Here is an 18,827-nt window from a genome sequence, read left to right on the forward strand (position 1 = left end):
TGTTAACAAAACTGATTTAATTTAGACAGTGTATTTACATCTGTTAACAAAACTGATTTAATTTAGACAGTGTAAATATATCTGTTAACAAAATTGATCTCATGTGGACAGTGTAAATATATATGTTAACAAAATTGATCTAATTTGGATCTAATGAATACTAAACTGCTACATCCTGGTGTAACTATATGTGTACTTTTATATATATATTATTCAGGCGCCCCAGGACTCGCTTGGCTCCCCTAAACTTTAATGTTGCGGAGAAGCAGGAGCATCGAGAGCCAGCACGGCTCCCGGGGCAAACATTATTGCTGGGCCCCTTTATCTCTCTTTTTTAACATTTTAATGAACTTATTAAAAAATAATATTAAATTAGGACAGCAACGAGTTCATAAACAAGGCAAAATTATAACAGCAGCCGTTTCAGCTCACAGTATAAGTGTAAAAATGTTAATAAAGTAACAACAAATATATATTAAATCTATAAAATAACAAATACATATTAATTATTACTCAAATTATTATTTCAGTCATTCTTAATGTATCAAGCGTCTATATGCAAAGAAAACCCAAAAACTATGGTTTTTATCATTAAATGAAGATATAGCCTAAAGGTGCTTTGTGGGTTTTACGGCATAACTAGGTTTAATTCGCCCGGACCCCTGGGCAGTTGCCCCGTTTTGCCTACCCCTGTCGGCGGGCCTGCGAAGAAAACTCTAGCTACCCTCCCCCCCCCCCCTGACATCACGCCACTGTTTACAATATATAATAATAGAGATGCGAAAATGCTGTACTAACGAGAAACTAGAAAAAAAAAGAGGAATTATTAAGATAGGCCTATCGCTCGGTGAACTTTAGCTCTGCGAGACACGTATATCTTTTAAAACTTGTAGTGGAAGAAATAAAACTATTTCGTTGTTATCACGTGAACTGGACTTTGTATTATATTTATAGCAAATAATCCAAAATATCCCTCTCAACAACAGAATTGTTTGGTATGTTTTGAATTTCGCGCAAAGCTACACGAGGGCTATCTGCGCTAGCCGTCCCTAATTTAGCAGTGTAAGACTAGAGAGAAGGCAGCTAGTTATCACCACCCACCGCCAACTCTTAGGCTACTCTTTTACCAACGAATAGTGGGATTGACCGTCACATTATAACGCCTCCACGACTGAAAGGGCGAACATGTTTGGTGTGACCCGCGACCCTCAGATTGCATTCTAACCACCTGGCCATGCCGGGCTTGGTCGTCAGGAAATAGTAAAAAACTAATTGTTGTTGTCTATTTTTAACCTATTAAACTGTGCTCGTCAGGAAAGAGTAAAAACCTAATTATTGTTGTCTTTTTTTACCTTATTAAACTGTGCTCGTCAGGAAAGGGTAAAAAACTAACTATTGTTGTCCTTTTTTAACTTAGTAAACTTTGGTCGTCAGGAAGGATGGGGAATCGTCAAGAACAACGTACGAGAAATAATTGCTGAGACAGCAGAAGCTTGCCAAGCGGCTTGTCTGGAAACTCCGTTGTGTCGATCTGTGGACTATGACACCAAAATAAAACGATGTTACTTGAACAGAGTTATTCATAATGGTCCTGGGGCTAAAATGGAAGTTTTTCAAAACGTTAATTATTACTATCCAATATGTACATGTTAGAAAGTCGCCGAGGTCCGAACTGACCAGAGTAAATTGGATTCCATATAGGAACCTCTCCACACACACACACACACAAAACGTTTGTTTGTAGTTTAAGCACAAAATTACACAATGGGCTAGGTGTGCTCTGCCCACCACGGTTATCGAAACCCGATTTCTAACGGTAGAAGTCCGCAAACCTACTACTGTGCCACTGGTGGGCTAAAGGAAAAGAAAAAGAATCAAATTAGTTTTTCAAGAAAACATCCAAAAAAAAAGTGAAATTTGCAAACTGCAACATACACAACTCGTGTCTCAAGTGGACAAAGAGGTGTTACCAAAAATGCTAACACACAAAGCAAATTTTGTGAAAGTTAACATTAAACTGAAATATAACTTAGTCATGAAAATAACTGGCAATAAACATCTTTCTTACAAGTTCTTTAGCTTGTAAAAATACGACGCTAAAAATCGCATTTTCATACTCATGGTAGGCAGAACACAGATAACCCATTGTGTAGCTTTCCACTTTGCACCAGCAGTTATATTTTAATAGACCCCTCAAGTGCTAGTGGGGGATATTTCTGTTGAAAAACAACAACAAAATTACCCAATACGGTTTTTCTTAATTTGAACTGAAAATTTTTGGACATTTTTATTGGCTAAAAAGAAGGTATTTCCCGCACTCTTTTATCGTTTGGGCTATGAAAGGTGATTTGAAGTGGTGAGGTGACTGAAATCCGTCAGCACATCACGAGTTTAACGGCCAAGCACAAGAAGCATGGAAGTCTAAATGACACGTTGAGGTATTCATGAATCATTTAGAACCACCTTGGTAGATATTGTGCAGCAAGCCGAGTACAATATTATGCCTGTAACTGCTTTCAAAGTGTTCCTGTCTGCTCATCCTACTGCTGACTATCGTGATGCTTCGACCTTCCCTACCGAATCGCAGGTGAAATCGTTCTTATCTCAATTGAAAGCTGAACATAAAAAGGTGATAGCAGACGCATGAAAGGTTGGCAATTGCTTAATTAATGGTGCTGAGAATGTGGCTTTATTAATATATACTGAATTTACAACTAGCGGGTAGACCTTAATACTAGCTAGTATGTAAACTTGAGGATGCTGTATTTCACTTTAAAATGTATCAATTAACAAACGAAAACTTGTCTCGAAGCTGTCTCGAAAAGATACGTCCAAAACCACCCTCTTTGGGAGTTTCCGAACTGAACTTACTTTTAATAATCAACAAATTGTAGTGTAAAGATACCCATTGGCTCCTGAGAGAGACGGGTTAATTTAAAAGAAAAGAAAAAAAAAGATAATATGAAAAACTGTAATTTATTTAATATTCCATCTCCCCTACCAGTTATCCAAAATGTGTTTTTCACTTTCAAAGTAATTGGAAGATTATAGTCTAGCTGTGACGCAATTAAATAATCCTATTTATAGATTAAACTCCAGTGGTACCAACATGTTGAGGATCTAAGAACGGAATAACATCGCAAGGAGACACCAATGTACCTAGAAAGCTATAAACTCACAAACCAGGCTCCAGTGAGTGCTCAGATTCCATAAAATGAGTCAAAAGACGAGAAGAGAAAGATCTGCACCAATTAAAACTATTCATGATGATATAATAAAATAACAACAGGAAGAACAAACAATACAGAAAAAAAGTGTTAGACTAGACTGCATGTACAATGATATTGTGGAGGCAGAGTTTATGCTTGGTGTGATTAAAGTACATGAATTTGTAAAATATATTTAAGCTGTAGTTATATTATTTTATAGTCTTAACTTGTATGTTTCAAGTGCTGTATTTGAAAATAATAAAATCGATGTTTAAATGATGACTTAATATAAATATAATATAAATATACATAAATAATATATCTTTTATGATGTGGAGATAATATGTCAACTGCAGATAATTTATCAATTGTATCTTTATGACTCGGATATATCAGTGGGTTATATAAACTTAATTGATAAGTAGGGTAATTATAAACAAGCTAAATGCCTGAAATGCAGGCTATATGTGCATGTATAATTCAAAGGCCGGAAAATTATTAGGATTTAGTTGGTGCCCCGGCACAAACCTTTTTACCACTACACCACTGTGTATGAAATATTAGACTAAACGTCATAATAAATATTCCATCATCAGTTTAACCTAAAATGATCACAAAAATTATCAAGGAAAATATTGAATGACTGAAATGTTCTGGTACAAAGTATTTGTCCACAGTGCAAGTCAGTTATCACAGAAAGAGACGCACCTGTTTCTCTATCTGAAGTTCTAGAAGCCTATTCCCAGCCTTCCCGAAAAAAAAAAATGTTATAACGTGTTCTATCTTTGGGTGGGTTCTTTTGAATAATTCGGTGAAAAAAAATGCAAATTCCAATACATGTAAGGATAACAAATTAATTTATTTCTTCAATAATGTTCGCACCAGTACTAGACTACGTTCAGTTATACTTTTTAGGCCTAACTTCATAAACAACGTTTGAACAGATATTCTAAGACTCATGGTATATGTTCGCCTAACTTACAAACAAACCTGCAGACTTCTGCCCTTGTCAACCTTTTCTTTAATTTCATTCCCTTAAACCTTTCTTTAGACGTATTTACCTTACCTTTTACTCCTGGTTAAATCTCCCTCTTCAACCTTACCTATGCGAACATCTTTTTCTTCCCATAGCTATTTCCCCGTATGATTATTCTATTTTTCTAGGCTATTATTTTGCGTGCAGTTAGCCACATTTGCTACAGCAATTGCAAACATGTATATAATATGAAATTCGATTAATATGTATTTTGAATTCACTTGTCTTTCATTTTGTATTGAATTAACTTCCTCCCGTGTTTAGTTTTGTCAACTTTTTATAAATCAATTGTACTTTGTATTTTAATTTTGGTTTATAATGTATAAATTTCCATGACGTAAGTTTGAATTTCTTCGTTGGTATATTTGGTCATCTGATATGATTCTATTTTATTACGGTTTAATTTTGATTCTGTTTTTATTGTAATTTTGAATTTTTTAAATTTATTTTTGAGTTATCTTTTCACTTGTATTATTTTACCTGGCCATTGGAGCCTTTGTGTTGCACTTTCTCGCCTTTGTAGGTTCCATGACGTCATCTATGTGATCTCAGAAAGATGATCACTCTATGTTACAATCTACTTGTGCAAATTATTATGAGTTAAAATATTCTCTCCCTATATATGCTTATTTGAAACACTCGTTAGTGTAGGCAATCTAAGGATTGTGGGATATCTCACTAGAATTTTTCTCTCACTTGAAAGTATGATCTTTACTACCCTTGCTTTGGCCCAGTATCCCGTGCAGATATTTTAAGTCCTTTTTTTCACCCCAGCAATAATTTTGGTCAATCTATAAAACACAGAAGCCTGCCAGTAAGTTGGAGACTTACAATGTATACAATTGAGCTAAAATACATTGTTTTATTTGTCACTTAATGTTATTCGTTTTCCTTTGCTATCCATGTTCATTGATGTTATTGAACTTTCTTACAGTTGGTATTGAAGAATCTTGTAGTCTTGTACTTTAGTAGCATCGGTCGTATAGAAGTTTATTATTATCTCAAGGATGCATCTTCCCTATTTTTGCTTATGCGATGACTAAGTGACACTGGTTTCAAATGCACTCTGGGAGAATTTATTCTATTTTAAAAAATGTGGTTAGTTTTCTCAGTCTACACCAGAATTTTATCAAATCTCTTGATTCAGAACTATCTCCAGTTCTTAGAAAGAAGTGTTTTTCCGAATTTCTGTGTACTCGTCTGTATGGTGTTTATATATTTGTCTACTTCAGGTATTAGTAGTTGATTAGCTTCTGTTTATTCAGTTGAGGTCAGTTCAAAAATTCCCGTTTTTACTCTGCAAATCATTTTTCTGCATATCCATTTCTTGCGGTGAAATTATTTCCTATAAGAAACCAGTACAATGAGAATACCATAGAGTTAGCTGTTAAATAACCCAAACACTGTTATAAGATTAGATGTGGTAAATAAAATGTAAAACGATTTTAGTGAGATGTTTATAACATGTTCAACAAAATGAATCTTTATGCGTGAGTAAATACATATGTGTATTAACTGACACATGCCGAATGGTTAGACCTAATCTGAAATATTACGTTAAATTCTGGTAACCTTATTGAATAAAAGAAGTTGAGTTTTTGGAGAAGGTTCAGAGAAGAGCTATCAGGGTGGTTATCGGTTTGTATGGAGATAGGTTGAAACTTATTGACATATTAAAAAGAAAAAAGTAAAAAACATTAACCTGCTTTAATTATAAACATTAAAATTTAATAATCTATGAGCCCTCCAGTGGTGCAGCGGTAATTTTAAGAGCTTATAACCCTGAAGATTGGATTTCAATACTCGCAGTGGGCAGAGCACAGACAATCCATTGTGTAACTTTGCGCTTAACAACAAACAAACGATTAATATAAAAAAAATTGAAATTTCCGGTTTTCTATCAAAGGGGTTGCCGAAATATATTAAATAAATAAAATATCATTTCGTAGCATTCGTACTTTATATTTTTTAATACTTTTTGGTATTTAATAAATTTAAATCTAACAACTCTAGTGAACAACAACAAAAAACTTTCAACTATGAAATTCATTGATGTATCGTATTTTATTCAAGAATTTCACTTATTTAATATATATGTATATAATGAAGAATGCATTAAAATATTTCAAATCGAATAGAAACATTTAAGTACATGAAGTAAACAAAAGTGCCGGTGGCATTACTGCTTTTATTATTATTATTACTCTATTATTTTCACACAATAATATTGGTGGCGGTGCTATCATTTGTCCACCTACTTTTCTCTGTCTGTCATAGTAACATTCGTGAATTGCGTTTCGAAAACAAAATGGCATTGAAGGCGCTTGTTGGCATGAGTAAGTTTCACTTTTGTAAATAAAAAATTCGCTTATTTAATTATTGATAAACAATTTGTCAAATAACGTTTTTAAAGATACAGGAACAATATTTGTTGGGATATATGGCTTAATTCTATACTTGTAATTTTATACAGTTAGAATATACAAATCAGAATTTCCGGCCCAGTTGCACAGCCTGCAGTAGTAGTACTGCCTCTGTACTTTTACTAAGTTTTAGTTTTACGCTTTAGCTATACAACTACGTATTACTACTATACTAGTGAAATATGCTTAGCCCAGCCCAAAGAAGTTAGGCTAACATTTAAGAATTACATTTGTCATGATTTTTAAGTTAGATGATGCAAGAACTAACATGTGATATTTCTTTTAACTTATAGTACAAGACGAACGTCTCGATGACGTAATTTATTACATTTACAGGGATAAGAGGGGTGGGGTTTATACTAATTATTACTATTGTATAGGGCACGAGAAGTGTCAGGCATGAGTTATGTTTGAGAATTGTGATAGGAGTAAATTGTAAACGAAATGTGGTACTTTAAGAAAATATTTAAAGACAAGGGACGAACCTTTTGATCCACTAAAGCTGTCCCATCCATTAGACTATTAAAAACACTCGGCGATTTATCATTAAAATAATTATCAAGCTTTTCCTTAAACTCCATTAAATTAACTGTACCTTTCACATCTGAAGGCAATCCATTCCAAAAGTCAACTACTCTTTCAGAAAATAAAACTTTCATCAGTGAAGATGACACCTACTTTGACAAAATGTATATTTGTACCCCTTAGTGCTACCATTCTCACCATTAAGTATACATATAAACAAATAATCAATCAACGCTGTCAATTGCCTTAGCAATCTTAAACACCTCATTCAGACCCCCTTTAACTCTTCTTTTTTCAAGAGTAAGCAGTTTTAGAGATTTTAACCTGTCCTTCTATGACAAATTTTCCATCCCAGGTATCTTTGTAGTAGTCCTCCTCTGAACCCTTTTCAACAATTCATTGTCCTTTCTAAGTAAGGAGTCCAAGACTGAACACAGTACTCCAAATGTGGTCTAACCAGTACATTGCTTGGAAGGCTTAAAAGAGTGATGAACAAAGTTGTGTACTCCTAAACTCAAAATATCTGTGTAAATAGATTTTAGTATCCTAGTTGCTGTTTTTGTCACTTTGAAACGTTTAGCCAAAGGCATGAGGCTTTTAACAATCACCAAACTTAAATCATTCTCATTCTACACAACACAAAATATTTCAAAATTTTAACATGCTAAATATATCACTTTAAATTTACTAATGTTAAAATATATTTTTCACGGGTCAACCCACCCAGAAGTTGTCCAATTTCTTTTACATTAAGAAAGCATTTTCCAATGAATTATTTGAGCATATAATAAAACACATTAGGTTTATATATCAGTTGTCATACACACACCATTCGGGTGTTATTATGCTAGAATACAGATGTATACATGCCATTCTTTTATCAGCATAATAAAATAACATTTTATATATGAAAAATAACAGCCACATTCTATAACAAAATATATACTATAACCAACAGCTTCAAGCAGTATCAGCCTTATAGATAGACTGGTGATAAAAATATTACCCAACAAACATCCATGCTTTGAGATGGTGATTGCCTTAATGTAGTTTTTGTTTACAAATCAAGTACACATTTAAACTTGCCAATAATTATGAAAAAGTATTTGAGCCTCTAGTTTACCAACTAAACTAAACTAGCTCTGAGCTACTTATACCACCGCTAAAAGTAACTGTTGTGCATTTCAGTCATGCTAAGACCTGCTGAACAGTAACATATGGTAAATTTACATTTTTATTCTTTGAGTTACGTTATATTTTGAAATGTGAATGATAGTGTGATTAATTCCTAACAATTTAGTATAGAATATCTTGCTTGTGAAATAAAATTTGGCATCAACATTATTAATGCCTGTTCTCCTGTCATTTCAAAAGTGAGTGTTGAGCTTTGCCTGCATGCGCTGCTTTTCAAATGCAGCATGGGAAGCAGCCACTGTAAATGTGAGACAGATCAATGTTTAGACAGACACTACAGTTTGCAATATATATATAACATGGACTTCTCCATTATGCCACCAGCAGCCATGTACATTGAACACAAGATAACTTCATTGCTGTTGGAGTAAATAAACACAAGTTTACTGTGCATGAAAAATATTTGTTGATCATTATTTTGCTATTTTTTGGGCAGAACAAACAATTCTAAAGAAGTTAAACCGTAATTATATTATAAATTAGTAATTTATAATAATGCAAGCAACATAAATTCAGCATAAAAATTGGTATCATTAGTGTTAAATCAATGGCACAAGTTTTCAGAATAAGGGTTTAAAAATATAAACTTACAAATGCACAATGACAATTTGGCCAATACACAAACACTACTGCCCTCTAGGAAAACCTACTGTGTTAGACTTTTGAAGTACTGATATAAAAGTTTTTATTCAAGTAAGGATCGATTATTTTGTGAAGCAAATATATAAATGGTTTCATATGAAATGTATATTTAAGTATTATATGTTTTCTTTTGTAGAGATCATGAGTGATGTCATCAAGATGGTGAGAAAGAAAGGCGAATGGAAAGTGCTGGTGGTGGATCAGTTGGGTATGAGGATGATATCTGCTTGCTGTAAGATGCATGAGATAGCAGCGGAAGGAATAACAAGTATGTTATGAAACGTTATCAAATCACATAGTAATTCATATGTGCATTCTTCACCCTTCTAAAGTGCAAGACTGCTAATTTTGATTATTGATGTAAAAGTAAATCTAGTAACTACAACATAATGCAAAAACCTGAATAGTAGTTGTTCAACAAGAGTTGTGACATAAACCGTGTACGTCTTTGAACAATAATGTGATATTGTTCGAAAACAGTAGAATTAAATTTCTAATCTTGACAATCAGATTTGACATTATTGACAGCAAGGCTAAATTTTTTTTGTTTCATTTCTGTGTTACTATAAAGTTCTTGAACATTAGCAACAATCTGAGGGGTTCTTAGAAGCTTTCCTTTCATTGTAGTGGGGCCTGGCATGGCCTGGTGATTAGGATGCTTGACTCTCAATCTGCGGGTCATGGGTTTGAATCCCCGTTACTGCAAATGCTCGCCATTTCAGCTGTGGGGGCACTATATTGTGACGGTTAGTCACACTTTTCATTGGTAAAAAGGTAGCCCTAGAGTTGGTAGTGGATGGTGTTGACTAGTTGCTTTCCCTCTAGTCTGTCACTGTTAAGTTAAGGGTGGCTAGTGCAGATAGCCATGGTGTAGCTTTTTGGAAATTTCAAACAAATCAAACCTCATTGTAATATTAATCTTAATTAATAGTTTTTACTGAAAGGGCTTTTTATCCAAATTAACTTTAAACCAGTAATACCTGTATTTAAAAGAACAGATAGCTTAGTAGCAAAAACATTATGTATAATTACCCGCCTGGAAATTTCTTGCCACTTCAGTAAATATTCAGAAAAGTTAGTAAGGTGTATTCAGTATTTTATATTAATTTTTATTAACATTGCTAGAAGCACAAAGATATATTGTGTAAAATTTTGATCACCTTGATGAAGATAGAGAATATTGCCCTTTGTTTTGGTTGTTGCAAGTTCTTATAATCTTTTACATTCTTATTTTTCTGAGTATTGTACGTTTGGATAGTAGAAGCTACTTTTCCTTTGCTACTTATATTACACAATTTTAAAATCACCAACTGCTTTAAAGTAATCCGACATGGGACTCTTTTTGCATTTTAAATCACTCATTGTAATCAGTAAACACAAATTTTATCATTGAACCACTCTTCACACCAGTGATGATAATCTCCAACTATGTCAAGTAACATGTCTGTGCATGTCTTCATAACTGCTGTTGCTAAGGTAACATATGTTGATATGTTACAACTTGCATTTGTTGCAGGATTGAGATTTAAAGAAGCACCAAGCATGTCTAAATGCCAGATGGATACTAGACAGGGCCAGCTTCAATAAGAGTATTTGCCTGACATTGTTCTATGACCCTTTGATAAAGTACTGTTATTACTTTCTATTTGGTCCTATTTGTTTATATGTTTCCAACATTTTATATTTTATATTTACCTGTATGTTCCATAGGTTCTGTAAAAATAATGAAACTGTTTAAATAATGTTTAAATACATCAACTGTTCATCATTCAAATATTTGATTATTATGCCAATGGCTTGGAACAGATATTTATTATCTTGTAGTTGGCCGAAACTCTATTAGTTACATCTAGTGGGATTAATTGCAATATTGATGGTGTTTTTGTGTAAATTTTATGAGTGGTTCGTGTGTTATTAGAGACCCTGTAAGCCACAAAGTCAAGGACCCACAAACAATTTTATGCTTAAATAATTTTGAAATATTTGGTTAGGTAACTTGTAGAACCTATGTGGACCAACATCCATCAGTTATTCTAGGGTTAAACAATGCTCTTGTTATACCTATCTGGCTTCAGAAACAAACAATGTTTTTTATGATACAAAACTACCTAAAGAAGAATTTTTTAGTGAAAGTTTAAAGCATTATCTAATTTAATTTTGGTAAAAAATTTTGTATTTAAGTTTTTCTGAAAAAGATTTTATTCTTTCACAGCTTACACCTAAATATTAGAAGTTATTAATATAATGTACAAGAATAAAACTGTATGCACTTCTTTTTTGGTGCATATTATAATTTGAGAGATGAATGAAATAAACTCTTAGTATTTCATAAAAATCTTCGAAGGGAAATACTTATTTATTTCTAAGATCTTGAAAATGATCTAGAAAGCTTGGATTTTTTTTTTTTTCCACAGGTTTCACATCTGTACATTGTTTTGAAATATAGCATTTTAATGATTATATCATTTTTCATTCAGTTGTTGAAGACCTTTTCAAAAAACGAGAACCTTTACCGGATATGGAAGCAATATATTTGATCACACCAACTGATAAGGTAAATTTTCTTTGATAATATTTGAAATGTTTGTTTGTTGATTAAGACAGCAAAATCTTGTCTTAGATTCAATACTAGGCAAGTCTGAAATTCACTCGATAACCTCAAATCAACGAATAGAAATACAAGAATATTTTTTCAACCTCTTCCTTCTTCAAAAACAGTAAAGTGACTAGAGCATAGTAACAATATTTCATAAAACTAAGTACATCACTGATCGTGGCTGTGAATCATAGTCTTTTAGAATTTGCTTTATAGAATTTAAGGTTATTTTAATTTGTGTCTGAATTGTGCAATTCATTGGACGTTTTAGATGTTTTACAGTCTTCATCTTTTGTTTTGCAGTCTGTTCGTGCTTTGATGAGTGATTTCCAGACACCAAGTAGACACATGTATCGCTGTGCACATGTGTTTTTTACTGAATAGGATAGATCTAATATAAATATTATTATGTGATGAATATAATATTAGGATTTCTCTCTGCTTTTTCCATTACCATAGTCTCAAATTTGATGGTATTCCTGCAGAATCCAAAAATAAATTAATAAGCTTGATATTAAGATGTACATTATGTCAATTAATCCATCATAGACTAGAACAAGTATTCTGAATGATATCCTTATGTAGTATTCTGAAACTCTGAACATAGAACACTCAAGTGTATGATCACCACAGTGACAAGGATTTTGTTTACGAAAGGAAAACATGATTGGCATGTTAGTGAAATGAAAAAGACTAAAGTAACCTGCACATGAAGCTCATGCTCATTTTATTCTCATCGACAAAAAAGATGAAAACATCCTTGAATGATTCATGTCATAGTGTGTAACACCAAGAGCTGAATTAACATGTTACATAATTCAGATATACTAGGTCCATAACTGGAACTCTTGTAATATAATAAATCGTTTTTAATATATTATTTATGTATACAACTATAGGAGAGTTGGATACGTGAGGTTATTAATTTTAGGTGCTGATTTCTACCATTTTACAATATAAAGATCATTGTTGTTCAACAAATACGCTACACTATGAACTGTACTGTTTAAAGTTACGGGTTATGATTTTAAAAAATTCTAGTGTCTAAAATCGTGATAAATTACAATCACTTCCAGTAATATGGTTGGTAAGAATTATTTTATGCTTTATAAACTTTAAAACAGTGTAGGCTTTTGTTACTGTCGTGGAAGAAAACACAAATTGCATCAATAAAAACTGTGTTTTGAAAATGTTTTTTTGAGTTATATGCGAGTTCCTTCCTGTTCAATTTCTTTATATTGGATCTTTTTCACCAGTACTGGTGAGATATTTTGAAGACTGTTATCTTATTGTATTACAGAGTTTTAAGTCAAAAAAGCACAAATTGACAAGGCAGTTTTCTAGTGAAGATAAATTAAGCAAGAATTTTGTATTTTGAGTGATTACTGACATGTGCATTATAAAGACCAAAACATTGAGCTAAAACATGGTGATGTTTCTCATTGTACAGATAGGAGGCAAGAGCTTTTTTTAAAATTAATATCTTAGTTTAGTGTATCAGAAAATGCTTATTCCAGAGTTGTGCAAAACATGGGAAGGCAATTAAAAACATCTTAAGTCCACAGTATAAACTTCTATATGGCTGTGTCCACTAAGCGATATTTAAAAGGTAAAGACTCATTTTTGGCAGGTAAATTTGATCTGAATAACTTTTACCTCTCTTTGTTTTCTTTAATTTCATGAAGCATAATTATTGTTAATTACTAAGTGACTGACCATGTTCACTGTTAACTAAAAGGACAATCAGTAGTTATATTCCACACTTTTGCATATGTTTTGTGAAATGAGGAGGGACAAGCATCTCTTTAGAAAGAAGAGTTGTCTAACGTTTTACCTCTTAAATAAGTAGTTTTTTTCAAAACTTTCATAACCTTGAATATCATAGGAACGTCATGTTCTAATTTGTGTACATGGCAGAACCCAAATAGTAATGATTCACACCACATGAAGACTCGTGCACCAATGGATTTACCAAGAACGTTGCATCTTACAGTATGTTCCATCGTATGCTTTGTACTACTAGAAGTACAGTCAGTATTCAGTAGTTCTGATGGAATTGTAATTTTCTAATTCAGGTTCCTCAATCTTAAAGATTGGCAAATCTTACAAAATTTCCAGATTAAACCTCATTCTTAAGAAGTTCTTCTGGACATTCATGGAAGAAAACGTGTTCTGCCACTGTTGTTGACACACTGAATATAAACACCTCTTGCAACTTTAAGATGTTGTTCAGAGTGCAGAGGCTTTATTGACAGCATGATAGAGTACACACATACTGAAAATAGTATGATAAAATTCACTGATAATTTAATATTCTTTGTATGATTGCTGTCAATTCATATCTGTAATGATTATCATAATTTCTACATTGTAAATGTATTATTTTCCAGACAGCATCAAAGTATTGTAGGTAGAGCCTTTTGTAAAATGGGGGAAATAACTCGGACAGTATGTAAATATGTTTTAAAAAAGTGCCTGATTCGTAAGGTGCAAAATATTTGTATTTATAAAAGTTACAAAAATATTTTTTCCTTACAGCATGCCCTGATGAACTGTTCAATGAACTGTGTAAATCATCTTGTGCTAAAGTAATTAAAACTTTGAAGGAAATCAACATTGCATTCTTACCATATGAATCACAAGTAAGTAACATTGTTTTTGTTCTTATCTTGCTTCCTGACGATGAAACTTATTAAGTACACGTTCCCTATGAAAGAAATTGATTTAATGCTGCTGCTACATCATTTGCATTTGTGGAATACTAATTAGAAACAGTATCAAAAACTATGTTTAAAAAGAGTTTCATATAATGTAGAACAGTGCTTTCCAAAGTGCATGTCCTGACACCCTGAGGTGTCACGTTGTGCCCTGAGGGGTGTTGCTATGTTGTTGGAAATTGCACAAAATGTTTTGTTAAGTTTTTATTTTTATAGCCATTATAAAATTCAGTAACATAAAGTATTTTTTAATTTGCTCTCTGATGTGGCATGCAAAAAATTATCTACTGTTTTATAATTGGGGGGGGGGGTGCACACGACACTAAAAGGTTCCTCAACACAGCCTTGCACAGTGGCAAGTAAAGTGGGGAGCCCTGACGCATCAGTTTATATTAGTTTATTGTTTGCTTTCCAAACTATTTTGATGGCAACAGACTATGTACATACCACTGTAGTAGAGAATAGAATAAAGTTTTTTGATAAATAATAATATCAAAATTTATAAAATTTGAGCACTTTAAACAGGTAGACCTATCTTTGTCAAAACTGCAAGTTTTTTTTATGGGTTACCAACCTTTTTGATTCTACATTTTTTTCTTGCAATCATTAATGTTTATTTTGTATACTTTTGGCATTTGGTCAATTAGAAGTTGTTTTTTCTCTCTCTTTCTCTCTTGTACAAGTTCTTATTTTTTACCCATTTATTCTAAGTATTCTGAAGAAGCATTTTTTTTTATATTGTAATGTTTTCAACTGATTATTTAAATATGCTTCTTAAATATTTTGATAAATCATGTAAAATATTTTATTTCTTCCTCACAACTTCGTTGCTTTAATTAAAAGTTTTAATGAAACGTGTTGTTTATTGGGAGAATTTGTCACTCTTAACTCTAGAATACCAGCATGGAGTCACTATGACTCCATACCACCTGATGTTAATGATTGAAAATTTAATATCTTTGTTGGTTAAAACAAGACTTGAGGTTTTATTTTTAATTGTTGGATATGTAAAGTTTAATAGCTGATACTTTAATCAAGGTAGCTGTGTAGCCATGGAGATCAGAGTTGTGGTTGTATTTATCATAATTTCTATGTACATCCTTAAAATAAAAAATTCTAAATGCATGGAAGTCAGGAGGAAAGTCTTAAGAACCCATGAGTGAAAGCAAAGGAGAATATGTTATCTCAATCATGCTGCATCTGCCACATCCAGTACTGATGAGGCCCAGTACCAGAGTATTCATCAGGCCTGCTTGGATCTGACAGACATAGTAGTGGTCTAGACACTATATATGTCATCATGAACAGTTACTGTTATAGTGTAAACCAGATTAACGTAGTAAATTGTAATCATCATTCTAGTTACTCTGTACAGATTTACCGATGATGTGTTTGGAGTATGGAATTCTAGTTTAGAATCACATAAGCACCCATGAATTCCTTAACAAAGTTGACGCTTTCATCGAGTTTACACTCCCTTATTTAACACCTAACAAACCACTACAATTTTTAGATATTGCCATTCACAGTGAAAATGGCAAAAGTTTCAATAAACTTTCCACCAAAGTTCTGTAACTCCATTACATCAAAATGTTGTGTAGTTTTATAGGAGATAGATTTAAGGCAATAAAAGAATTGATAACCCTTCTACAGAAATATTATTATCTAAAAACTACATTTAAAAAATCATTATTGTTGTAACCTGTTCTATTGTTGGGCAGATTTTTTTGGGGGGATTATTTGGTAAAAATCCTAAATCCAGTCCACATAACAATAACAAATTCATTTATTTCTTCAATAATGTTTATTTATTTGTAGGCCTAACTTAAACAGAAATTCCAAGACTAATGGTACAATGCCTAACCTACTTAGCTTAGATCAACAAACAAATGCAGAAACTCACCAACTTACCAAGTAGCTGGATAACAGATTAGACCTGATAGCTCTCACTTCTAACACTGAAATAAATCTTTTTTTTGAATACTTATTCACTTTCTTGTATTTAGATAATTACATCATCATCATTACCTCCTTCCAGCAAACATCTAAATTAAAACATTGAAAAAAAATGTAAAAATTTATAAGAACAAAGAAATTAGAGTTTTTCCAAGGCACGTACGTACATACATCAGTCACATATCTAATCAAGTTCTGTGAGTAGTATCATACATAACTAACAAACTTGACACAATATGAATTTTTTGTATCAGAAAGTTTAAGTTAAATGACGTTTAACATGGTAAATATTTCAAGACATTATATTGTGTTGTTAATGTGCAGGCATTTCATGTGTTTTCTACCTACTTTAGCAATGAAAAAATCTTTAAAATGTTTTTGGCTTTTTTAGTTTCTGTGCTGTAATGGAAGCAATACTTGCTCCAGAAAATCATTAAGATTACCCTGGTCAAGTTGCTTTGTAGGTAATGTCTATTGTCCCAAGAGAATATTGTAGTGACATATAGGATCTAGGGTAAAAGGATTGGTAGTTTAATATCCTCGGCTGACGAAGTATGATATTGACTAAATTTAATAGTTGACCAATGTTGTACGAGTGCAAAGGTCATGTGGTAATGCTGTCGATTAGACAAAGAAAGTGAGTTTACCTGTTGAACTCGGGTGCATTTTCTTTGAGCGTTTCTACTAGGAGATTATATAGCAAAGACTTAATTTTTTAAGATCATCATGTTTAGTTCAGTGGAAGTCTATCCTGTGAGAGAGAAAACTGTAGGACTAAGCACAGCCTTGTAGAAGCAACTGTCTTTTTGTGTGCATGAGTAAATATAGTACATTTTCTTTTTGTTTATTCAATAATAAAAATTATTTAAAAATTTTATCACCTTTGTTCAGCCTCATTATTTTACACACGTACAGTAATAAGACTCGTTAAGTGACCAGAATCACTTTCCTTATTTATTGAACAAATCAGCAGTTATTTGTAGATCCGTCTATCTGATACTTGCTGGGAAATCAGTGGTTTTTATCTGAAAATACAACAATGTGGTAGTTTTTGATAATTTTAATAGTTATTTTAAAAAAATTAAATCAATAGATAAGATTATTAAATTGACTGAATGTAGTCAAGTTTAACTTGTGTATCTGCTGGATCTTTACAGATTATTCAAGAAATTGAAGAGCAGTTTCAAAACATTGAGAGTGCTCTTTCAAGTTGGATATTTTTAATTTGGTTAAATAGTTAAAAACATAATATTATGTTATTCTTCTTCATTCATTTACCCATGCTAACTGACTAACTTTTATATATATATCTATTATTGATCATTAATATTGTTTAATAATGTTATTTTAAACAATATATAAAGTGTTTGATAGTGGTTTAGAAATCCACACTGTCTGTAATGAGATACTCCTAACTATCAGATGATTTAATCAGATGCTATTATAATATTTCTAGGATAAGACTTGTAAAGAAGTCTGGAAGTGAAGTGTTGGCTTGTGATATATTTATTTTAAAATGTAATAAACTCCAGTTAGCCTCCAAGAAAATGAAGAATACATGATTATGTAGTATTGTTATTTCTATATCTCTTCATTCGTATTAAACAGCATTCCTAAGTGATAGTAAATGATCATACAAATTTATTTTTAAGTGTTATAGAGAAATTGACTTAGCTATTTACAGCTGTGAAGAAAAATTGAACTTTGTGAGTTTGGATTTTTTCACAAATACACACTTTCAAGCCTCAGAATCCAATGAATTGTTTCTTACACTTCACAAAACTGTAAGTATAAGAGTGAGTTAATGTGTGTATTTGTCTAGTAACTTGTAGGTTTTAATAGCTAGAACATTTAATTTTTGTTAGGTGTTCTCTTTGGATACTCCCGAAACTTTTCAATATTACTACAACCCTGCAAGGGCTACTCTTCGCTCTGCTAAGTTGGAGAGAATTGCCGAGCAAGTGGCAACGTTATGTGCTACATTGGGAGAGTATCCTTCAGTCCGATACAGAAGGTACTTAAGTTACACATTTTCAAGTTTCCAGATTTTATAAAGCTGGTATTACAGAATTTTATGTAATTTTCCTAACACAGTTTTTTTTTTTCTTAAATTGTAGTGTTCATCTGTTTTCCAGGTAATTTTGTACTTAAAGGAATAATTCTCTTAAGTAATCCAAATATATGCTACACAGGTATAAATTATGACATAGGTTTTTAATTATCTTTTCACACACACATATGTTACTTTTTTTTTATCAGAGTTAAGAGCGTATGTGTTGAGTAGTTGTCACGAGTTAAGCCTTCATTGACAAAATTATAAAAACATACACATAGCTATTCTTGTCTACTAATAAATGTTTATTTTTTTTGTAATCTGTGTACGTAAAACGTAGGACTGTTATATAGGTACACATGTTATGACTTAAGATTATATTTGATGCATATGCAAAACATAATGCTACATCAATGTACCAGTATTTTATCACATTGAACATAGAAAGGGTTAAATGCTCTACAGTTTAAAAAAAA

The 18,827-nt window shown here is 32.2% G+C and overlaps 1 protein-coding gene across 1 annotated transcript; it reads left to right on the forward strand.

The window, feature by feature from the left end:
- The first annotated feature begins 6,498 nt into the window (after positions 1-6,498).
- LOC106474128 (protein ROP-like) lies at positions 6,499-18,821 on the forward strand. Its single transcript, XM_013934819.2, has 6 exons — positions 6,499-6,581; positions 9,166-9,297; positions 11,507-11,583; positions 11,929-12,005; positions 14,162-14,267; positions 18,164-18,821. Exons 1-6 carry the CDS (start codon positions 6,554-6,556, stop codon positions 18,350-18,352), a joined length of 609 nt encoding a protein of 202 aa, XP_013790273.2. The 5' UTR covers positions 6,499-6,553; the 3' UTR covers positions 18,353-18,821.
- The last annotated feature ends 6 nt before the right edge of the window (positions 18,822-18,827 follow it).

The sequence above is a fragment of the Limulus polyphemus genome, unplaced genomic scaffold (genome assembly GCF_000517525.1).
Source record: "Limulus polyphemus unplaced genomic scaffold, Limulus_polyphemus-2.1.2 Scaffold6855, whole genome shotgun sequence".
Classification (NCBI taxonomy): domain Eukaryota; kingdom Metazoa; phylum Arthropoda; class Merostomata; order Xiphosura; family Limulidae; genus Limulus; species Limulus polyphemus.